The 10177-nt window shown below is 39.4% G+C and overlaps 2 protein-coding genes across 3 annotated transcripts in view; one reads left to right on the forward strand and one right to left on the reverse strand.

Annotated features, from left to right (window-relative positions):
- Positions 1-1864, reverse strand: part of TOX4 (TOX high mobility group box family member 4) — a 13920-nt gene extending 12056 nt beyond the window's left edge. Inside the window, exons 1-2 of the mRNA XM_004694669.2 lie at positions 1795-1864; positions 1507-1575 (exon numbers count right to left, since the gene is read on the reverse strand). Coding sequence (XP_004694726.1) covers positions 1507-1575; positions 1795-1800 — 75 coding nt within the window. The 5' untranslated portion in view covers positions 1801-1864. The remainder of the gene's footprint in view (positions 1-1506; positions 1576-1794) is intronic.
- Positions 1865-1992: 128 nt separating this feature from the next.
- The window catches only part of RAB2B (RAB2B, member RAS oncogene family), a 14984-nt gene continuing 6799 nt past the window's right edge, over positions 1993-10177 (forward strand). The window contains exons 1-5 of one of the 2 annotated variants that reach the window (XM_004694672.2): positions 1993-2242; positions 2464-2535; positions 5081-5148; positions 9134-9172; positions 9386-9478. In XM_004694672.2, the coding sequence (XP_004694729.1) occupies positions 2204-2242; positions 2464-2535; positions 5081-5148; positions 9134-9172; positions 9386-9478 (311 nt within the window). In that variant the 5' untranslated portion in view covers positions 1993-2203. Of the gene's footprint in view, positions 2243-2463; positions 2536-5080; positions 5149-9089; positions 9173-9385; positions 9479-10177 lie in introns of both variants that reach the window. The other variant, XM_004694671.2, reaches the window with a different exon arrangement.

Genomic DNA, 10177 nt, shown 5'->3' on the forward strand with positions numbered 1-10177 from the left:
CTTCCACATGAGTTCGATTCCCGCCTGCCCCGGAGGAGACCACATGGCGCGGCAGACCTCTCCTGACCCGCCCGCTGATCCCCTCAGCAGTGTACTTCGTAGATCTGCCTGTTCTGCTCCCCACTCTGTCTCTGGTGAAGCCTCTCGCGGACCCTGAGCCACTGGCCTGTACCCCAGTTCTGTATGCATAAATAAATAAATCTTTAAAAAAAAAATAAAGATTTGAAAACCAAACAAAACTAGAGGGGAAGGAAAAATTAAGTAGTAATGAGGAAAAAAACTGTCAATGATGACAGAACCTTAGACTAAAGGAAGATTTTGAAATTGAGCCTAAAATTTAGTTATAATGAGCTTCATGTCAAAACATTTTTTTAAACATATCTTAAAGTCATGAAAAGAAAGGAGAGGCTGAAACCTGGATAGTTTCTTAAAATAAAAGGAGTAACTTCTTACGTAGTTACTGCTTCTCGATTGTTCAAGTTCATAAAAGGAGTAGAATGTTAAGAATAGGGGATAAATTTAAAGGCTATTTGTATCTAAATTTGAAATGCACTTGCACGTGCCTGAGGCCTGTATAAAATTTATAGCATTCTAAATAAACTTAAACTGTGGAGACTAATTCAGAAGAAATTGGTAAATTTCATGTAGATAAAGGCTAACCTGAGATTTACAACACTCCAAACTATGAAATTAAACCATGGGTATATCGCTTAGGAAAAGCAGTCAATGAAACTGCAAAGCAAAGTCACTTCTAAATCTGCTGCTCACTTGATCCACACCATTCATGAGGATACCAAAAAATAAAGTTCTCTTGACCAAAAATCAAGTGATACCTAGTGTATGACATTTCAACCAAAAATTTCCCCGTGAATACTAAAGGACTCCACCATAGCCATTACTTCTCCTCCACATCATCATAAACTATTTTTAAGCCATTTAACAGCTGGGAAAACTGTGACATACAAATGTGAGGTAACCTGCCCATACTCTGAGTCACTGGTAAAGAGAAACACGTGTTCTGTTCTACTCCCTTCAAGTTCTCTGGCATTTATTGCCTTTCAACAGCAAAACAAGTTAATACCAGGTATGTAAACTAAGTACAAACCTTTCTTAATCGCTGTAGGAAATTTAAATGAAACAACCGCTTCAATAACCCAGTCAAATCCCAGTAGAGTCCTCCTCTCACCCCAACTTTTTGGCTAAAACATTTCCTTTCGGCTGCGATACTCCGATTGTTGCATTATTTCCACGCAAGTAAAGGAGACAATTTCACTCTTTCGATACAGTACCCTTGAACAGATTAGCTCCAATATCCTGCTTTTCTACTGACAGTAACTTCCTGCGCCTTCCTTATAGTCCTCAAGGGCTCCAGAAGTGGCAGTCACTTTCCGGTAAACACCACAGCGACCCTAGTGCCCGGTCCCCGGCGTGCGAGCTCACGTCCCCACCACCCGACCCACTGCAGCTTCACGCTCTTCCCACACTGCGTGGGCAGCTCCAGCTCACCTCGGCCCCTGACAGGAAGGGGTGAGAGGGTCCCGTGATCGTCAGGTAATTGTCATTTCCTCCGGGAAACTGGAAACCAAAAGAAAGCCGTGGAATAAGTTTCGGGGGGAGTAGGGAGTTAGAGCGACCGCTTCTGACCACCAACATTCTGACAAAATGTTTTCAGAACCCAGCACCGCCCTCCCTTCAACCCCCCCGGTTAGCCGCCTCTCCTCCCGGTCTCCCGTCTCCGCTTCAACAACGTCCGCCGCGTTCTCTCGCCAGCCCTCTAAGCTCTCAGGTTCGTACCTCCATCTTCGCACAACGGCTACCCCAGCCTCAGCCTCCTCATCTCTCCCACAGCCCCAGAAGGACTCGGAACTACCGTCACTTCCGCAAGGACCGCGTCGCTTTCCGCTGATTGGAAAGAGTTGTTTGGGCTGTTGCGAGTCAGAACGCGAAGGGCGAACGGACGGAAAAGCTAGTTATCGCCCCCTGGAGTTTGGTGGTATAATGGCATGGACATTTGTTAGAGGCGTCCCGGAAGGCGGTGTCAGCATATTACTGTGGCTCGGATCAAGAGAGGATTTCTTGGGAAAGCAATAGAGACTTGAACTGGGCTAGAGGGGACGGAGATCGGTAGTTTGAGTGGCTAGAGGGGCGGGAGGTAAGTGAAGTCGGGCGGACTCGGAGTCCAGAGGAAACGGGACCATGACTTATGCTTATCTCTTCAAGTACATCATCATCGGGGACACAGGTAACCCGCCGCGATTGCCATCATTGCTGGAGCAGAGAACCGAAGTTCCCAAATCGGGCCGTGGGGGCGGGGCTCTGTTTGTGGGCTGGGCGATTTTGTGAAGAACGATCGGGGGCGGGGCGGCCGGGGGCGGGGCTCGGGGTTCCCTTTCCCTAATCCCGACGCCAGTACTGGAGGCTGTTCCTAGGCGGTGTGATTCCTAGAATCTTACCCTCTTTCAGGTGTGGGGAAGTCATGTCTCCTTCTGCAGTTTACAGACAAGCGGTTCCAGCCTGTCCACGACCTCACAATCGGTAAGTGCATTTGCTTCTTACTGAATAGATAATAAAACCCGATTAGTTATAATGGAAATTTAGAATCCTTCAGTGCGAAGTAAAAAGTTACTTCTCCCTCCTTTTAATCTAGTCCGAAAGTATATTAAGTGAAGTATGACTAGTCAAATGCTATACATGGAGAGAAATATAACGGGAGTTGATAACTGAAAGGTAATTTAAGAGATGAGCATGGTCTATATATTAGTCGCCGTGAATTAATTTTTTAAACTCCAAATGACATTTCTATGTTTATGAAAACCCTCATGACAGCATAAGTAATTTTTCAAAAACTCGCTGAACTTTGCGGTGACTTAATGCTAACCTCATATGTGTTTTCAAAGCCATCACACACATAAATGAATTTTTGTGTGTGTTGGAGAGGAAGCAAACTGAAGAGTCATTCCCGCTTTCGAATGAAAAGAATACTTTCCTTTTAATGAAAAGAGTATTAGTTCCAAAAACACAGTGGTTATCCTGGAATGTATAAACATGTCCCACACATTTGTCATAAAGAATGTCATGCTGGCCTCTTCTCTATAATCAGTATCACCCCAGCCCAAATAATGAGTATGTAAAAAAACTAATCTTTCCTTGCAGATAGTTTCTGAATAAAATCCCTAGCTCCTATTCTTTAACATATGACCACTTTCAAGTCCCATTTTATTGAAAATTGAGAGTATTACTTCTCCCAAAGTACTTTCTCAGGGCCAGATTTTTAGTGGGATTAGACATGAGTAAAAGGACAACATTAACAGGAAATGTTATTGGTAAATGAATATTAAGTGAATACCAGACTGTAATAGAGGTAAAAAAATATATAGTGCTTAACAAGTATATATTGTGCTTGTCCTAAGTAGCTTACTGTCTTCTAAGGTAGGGACAGATACTTAGGACTATGTGTGGACCCTGGAAGTAAATTCCTATTGCAGAAGGAGAGCTGAGGCTGCTATCTTTATCAGAAAATGCTGAAAATTGAAGAATGAGTAGGTTTTGAATGATAACTAGATGAAATTGCATAAACAGAGATAAGGTTTTTTGTTTTTTGTTTTGTTTTTTTAATTCTTTCTCATTGGAATTCCATTCCTGTTGTCCAGAAAGAAAAAAAATAGTAGTGGCTTTTTTCAGTAGCTGTCAAAAACCACAGACAAAGTGGTTCTAGAAATGAGGGAAAAGGGCAAGAGGGAATAACAAAAGCATAGGCTCAGCAATGGTAGGAGTCAGGCCACCTTTAGAAAGCAACTTAACGTGACTGGAGCAAGGAGTTTGAAGTGAATAGCAGCGAGAAGTGAAGCTAGAGAATAAGTTAGATACCAAGTTTTAAAATACCTGAAGGTAAAGGGAGCAAATGCCAAGCCTTTAAAGATGAGGAATGAAACGATTGTTTTCACCAGAGTCTAATATAGGCTGTCTTTTTTCTTACTTCAGTTTTCTGTACCAAGATAAACAGTTTCAGGTAGGTAGAAAATGTGTGCAAAATAAAAGTTTTGAATGATAACTAGATGAAGTTGCATAAAAAGAGATGAAGTTTTTTAAAATTCTTCCCCGCTGGAATTCCATTCCTGTTGTCCAGAAAGAAGAATAAATTAGTGACTTTTTTCAGTGGCTATCACTATTTTTGATGAGGCAGTCTAGAGTTGTAAGAAATAATTTTATATTTTTCTTATTCATTGCAGTGCTGTAGTGTTGAGAGGGATATTCCAAACATGTTGTGCTTGGGCCCACTTTATGGGCGCAGATCACCTCTTTAGTGGAAGCTAGGTTAGTGCTCTTTCTTATTTGTAAATCAGAATTCCCCATAGTATGAATAAAATATTATAAAAATGGGAAATAGGCCAAATTGTCTGATTTACAATAAAATATTTTTAATGTAAATGATCTTCAATTTTTAAGTTTTGGTCTGACATTGCCTTGAACGAAGATGAATACCAAGTAAACTAAAACCTTTGTTAAAAGTACTGGCTTCCATACTTCTATGAGGGAGGCTATTTCCCAGCGAGTTCTGGGCATTATTGGAGATCTGAAGTGTATCATTCTTGAGAATCTGTTTCTTAGGTAGGTTCTTTTCTCAAACAAGAGCTCTAGACTTGTAAAAGAAAGGAATATTGTCCATATTGACTATGGACTAAGAAAATTGTTAAGAAATAGTTTCAAAAATTTTAGATGTATTTAAAAACTAACAAAATTGAATGCTATCTAATCAAATTTGTGCATTAACTAACATTGCTAAAAATGTATTCACCTTTTCTGTTTGACTCTTAATTAGTTTTATCCTCATATTTGCCTTTTGGTTACATTCCTGAAGTCATTATCACCTAGGACACAGTTGTTAATTCTAGAAGGAAAATGAAATTCTAAGAATATACAGTTAAGTAGAGCTAGTAGGCAGCAGCAAAGAACTTAGTAGCACTGAGAGAAGACAAAGAATGAGTCAAATTAGTAGCCTAAGGAAAAGTAAGAACTTCTCATTCAACATAGCTATTGTTCATGAGTATCATGTTCTTTCTCTCTCGGTCTTCACTGACAGGTGTGGAGTTTGGGGCTCGCATGGTCAACATTGATGGAAAACAAATCAAACTGCAAATCTGGGATACGGTGAGAGAGGAAAAAATAATTTAGTCCCTGATCATGATGCAAATATAATAGTTAAGGCTAATTCAGGGAAACAAGAATTGAGGATTGGACTAATGTTGATGAGAGTAGGGAAGGAATACAATTAAAGCTACAGGGAAGCTTTCACTTGCATTTGCCTCAGTTACAAATTCTTTTAGTTTTTAATTTAAATTCTCAAGGTAATATGAGTTTGTTCTAATGAAAATACAAGCAGAAAATCAAAGTGTATAAAGTAAAAAGTAAGTGGCGCTTGTGTACATATAAATATCTCCTTTCTCCAGTCTTAGTTTCTGCTTTACCATAATAAAACAATATTAATACTTGCAGACATTTTCTCTGCGTTTAGATACATAAATGTAAACATTTACAAATATATATTATAGTGGTTTTGTTTTTTTTTTTTACAGTATAGAATTGTGTCATAGTAGACCGAGCAGTGTGACTTGGGTTTTTATTTAATAATTTAAATTTAGCTCATATATATTTTACATTGTTCTTCTGTGGCTTGGACTTTTTATTTAAGGGTTTGTTTTGGAGACTTACATGTATCATCTCTTTAACCACTAGACAGGACCATAGACTGTTTATACAATATTTATTTACTTATTCTCCTTTAGGGAAATGTAGTTTAGAGTTTTTTACCATGGTAACATTTCATTGAATATTTTTATTTAATACATCTTTAGGTCAATGCTTGTGAATTTCTGTCGAATAACTGTCCAGAAATGGAAATTTAATCTGACAGTGCAATTTTGTTTCATCCTGGTAAATTGCCCTCATACACAGTATCTCACTTCATTTTTCTTTTCTTTTCTCTAAGGAATACATTATTCTAGCCTTTATTCTGAGTTAAAGGGAGCTAGCAACTTATTGCTAATATTCACCTAAAATCTTCTGTTTTTGCTTCTTATTAGATTCTGTTTATTCTCAGAATGGAGAAGTGAAACTCGTATATCTAAAAGTGGTTTACACATGATTTTTTTCCTTTTTCTCCTTTTCCCTTCCTCCCCAAACACATGTAAGTGTCTATTTTGAAAGTAGTTACTTGCTGCTCTAGGGCCTTTTTACATCAAGTCCTTTTCTGGTGAAACCCCATGGTGATTGCCACTTTTAGATGCACTAATTGATCAGATGCTCTTTATAAGCACAGTATTCTCGTGTATATTATTTGTTGGTTGTATTTCCAAGCACTTGAATAACCATTTGCCCTTCTGATCAGATATTGCATGTCACCATATTACAATGTGAACGTAAATCACTTTCACATCACTTCTCATCTAAAACTTCAAACTTGCTTCATTTGATCAGCTTCTCTCTATAAAGCCTAAAAGGTATTATTCGATGCCTACTGCCAAAGTTAAGAATATATTTCTTGGGGCCCTCCATGGTGACGCAGTGGGTTAAAGCACAGCACTAAGAAGCTAAAGCCACTTCAGCATGAGTTCGATCCCCACCTGCCCTGGAGGTGACCCATATGGTGTGGCAGACCTCTCCTGACCCACCCACTACTCCCCTCAGCAGTGTACTTCATCAGTCAGCCTGTTCTGCTCCCCATTCTGTCTCTGGTGAATCCTCTCATTGCTCCTGCACCCCTGGCTAGTAACCCAGCTCTGTATGCATAAATAAATAAATCTTAAAAAAAAAAAAAAAAGAATATATTTCTTAAAGGACTCTCACTTAATCCCTTATTTTATTGTTGGGGCCTATGGTTCTTTGTCACTGTCAACCCAAGTAGGTATTACAGCGCTCTTTTTATTTATTTTGTTTTTATTAATTAACCTTTTCCTCCTCATTGTAATCCCCATAGTTCTCCTGCCACCTTACCACCCATAAGCCATCAGGACATTCCCTTGTGTTTTGCCCTCCTCTGTTTTGTTCTCCCTCTTGTCCATTCCTTTGCTGTACGTCTCAGTTCTGTGGGCTTGCTAGTTTTGACTTTTTCTTGATCTTTTGCTTGGTTTCCCTAGATTCCACATATGAGTGACACCACATCTCCTTTTATTATTCCCTGTTTTTTTTATTTCTCACAAGGGAGATTTGACCCCCTCAAAGCCACAGGACACATCCTGAAAGGTGATACAGAATAAAGCGCTATGTAGGTGTCAAGATTAATATTATTATAGATTCTGCCTCTTTAACTTACACCTCCACTGTTTCCAAAAATGGATGTTTTGATAGCAGGAAACCTAATAGCTGTCCATCAGTGGTATGGTCATTGTTATAAGAATATCTAAGTGTTGGCCTGCTTTTTTACCTTAGATGGTAATGAGTCATGGATGGATCATGAACTAACAAAGTTAAGAGCTACTGCTCTATTGACAACATCCAGCTTAGTTCCTTTCTGCTCTCTTTTAAAAATTATTTTGAGTTCAGACTAATCTTTGTTGAACCATATAGATCTCAGGATACTGGGATTTTTATATATTTTGAAATTCCTGTCTATAATGTAGTGTCTATCTTGTCTACTACTCTCTGGGTAAAGCTGATCATCCCTCTCATGAGTTCTGATCCCCATCTCTTTGTTTACTCACTGTAGCTTTCTACTTTGTTGACCCTCACTCATCCCCAGAGCCATCCTACATGAAAATGTTCAGGGATATACATGAAGGAGTTTTTTGTTGTTGTTATTTTTGTGTAGAAGAGCTGGGTATAGGCCATGTCTATGTCTTAATTTTCCCACCTGAAAATGTTAACAGTGATCTTCCTTTTCGACATTTATTCATAGATACCGGGATAGAGAATTTAAAAAAATGTGGAAAGTTCCCTAATAGGGATAGAGCCAATGCTTAGAATATTCATGTTTGTTAAATGAAATGTTTGCTTCCTGAAGGAAAAACAAAAACAAGCCAAAAATGAAAGCAAACATACCCAGTGTGTGGGGACATTAATAACCAATGTAGTTATAACTACAATTTAATATCTTAGCTCCAATTGGAAATGAGATTAGAGTGAGAACAGTTGGATTTATAAAGGAAAATACCGTCCTTGACCCAAACTATTTTTGCTGTTCCTTAGGTTTTTTTTTTTTTTTTTAAAGATTTATTTACTTATGCATACAGAACTGGGGTACAGGCCAGAGGTGCAGGGGCAGCAAGAGGATTCACCAGAGACAGAGAGGGGAAACAGAACAGGCAGATCAACAAAGTACACTGCTGAGAGGAGCAGCGGGTGGATCAGGAGAGGTCTGTCGCACCATGTGGTCACCTCCGGGGCAGGTGGGAATCGAACTTATGCGGAAGTGGCTTTAGCTTCTTACTGCTGTGCTTTATCCTGCTGCGCCACCAGGGAGGGCCCTGTTCCTTAGTTTTATTTGCCATCATAAGACTCCAGGAAGGGGCTTGTTGGTAGTCCTGCCACTGTCAGTAGAACACTGACGATCAGTATCTGACTAATTTTCTACATTGCTCCATTGAAATAAAGCTTCCATGAGATAGGGTGCTAGCATCTAAGGTAATTTCCCTTTTCTAGATAAAGGAAAAGGAACAGAAAAGAATAGTGACTGTGATATGTTTGGGAGAGAAATTTAGAATTTCCAGTCATATTTCCAATGATTATCTCTAGAGGATGTTGGGAGAATATATGGGAATGTTTGATTCTCACTGGCATGGTGACGTGCTACTTGTATGGTGGGGTGCTCCAGGACTGGAGTCAGTGATGTTAAATTAAACACTTAGTAATTTGAGGGACTATCTCACTGGAAGACTTGACCGACCCTAATTATCCCTTACACTCCCACCAAAAAATAATGGTTTTCCACTTGGGTTTCTTCCTGGTGGTCAAGTCTCCTTACCTACTTTTCTTTTTTCAATAGAAATTTTTGTCTGAAATTAAGGCCTTTGTTTTAGAGTGGTATGTGATCAAGTCGGTTCTCTGGAAATAACCTGGTTTTGTTGGGATTTTTTGTTGCTATGTTGGTGGGAAAGGCTGGGCAAGAATCCTTCCGTTCTATCACCCGTTCCTACTACAGGGGCGCTGCTGGGGCCCTGCTGGTGTATGACATTACCAGGTGAGTCGGATGTGGTTGTGGGAGGGAGGCTTTTCCTATGTTCTTGAAATCTTTTTGTTTTCTACGTACTGATTCTGGTAAGAATGCTAAATAAAAGTGGCCTTTTCAGAATTTTTCTTTATACATGTCATTTATCCCTGTATCGTGCATTTGGACTTGCTTTAGCATTTTGAAATGGGGCCCCTGACCTGCTCTCTAAACTTTTGTGCTTAGACGTGAAACTTTCAACCACCTGACCTCCTGGTTAGAGGATGCCCGGCAACACTCGAGCTCCAACATGGTTATCATGCTGATTGGGAATAAGAGGTACATTTTTATTTGTGTAAATAATAAGAACCAGGAATCATGGAGGTACTCTGTGGACACTGGCACATTTGGTTCCCAAGCTTTTTTAGTTTATGGTGCTCTCAGGGTCTCAGTAAAAGAATTGTTTTTCAATAATTGGGATCAAATATAAATGATAAAATTTGCCATTTAAACCATTTTCAAGTGTATAGTTCTGTGGCATTAAGTACATTCAAACTGTTCTGCATCCATCTCCACTCTCCATTCCCAGAATTTTTTCATCTACTCCTACTGAAACTGTTTCAGTTAAATACTAATCCCGCACTCCCCAGCCCACCAGGCCCTAGCAACAGCCATCTGTTTTCTTTTTCATTTTTTTAATTATATTTTTTATTTTTTTACATTGTTCTTCATTTCATGCATTTTTTTCATATCAGTTGTAATTCCCATCGGCTTCCCATCACCAATTTGCCCGTGTGTCATCACCACAATCCAGTGCACACTTCCCACTGGCCATCTGTTTTCTAACTCTATGAATTTGACTACTCTAGGTATCTGGTATTAGCAGAATCATATAATAGTTGTCCTTTTGTGACTGACTTATTTAACCTAATAGCTTCGAGGGTCATCCCTATTGTAGCATGTGTCAGGATTTCCTTCTTTTTTATAAATATTTATTTATTTATGCATACAGAACTGGGTACAGGCCAGAGGCTCAGG

The sequence above is a fragment of the Condylura cristata genome, unplaced genomic scaffold, assembly GCF_000260355.1.
Source record: "Condylura cristata isolate star-nosed mole 26May11 unplaced genomic scaffold, ConCri1.0 scaffold00045, whole genome shotgun sequence".
Classification (NCBI taxonomy): Eukaryota; Metazoa; Chordata; class Mammalia; order Eulipotyphla; family Talpidae; genus Condylura; species Condylura cristata.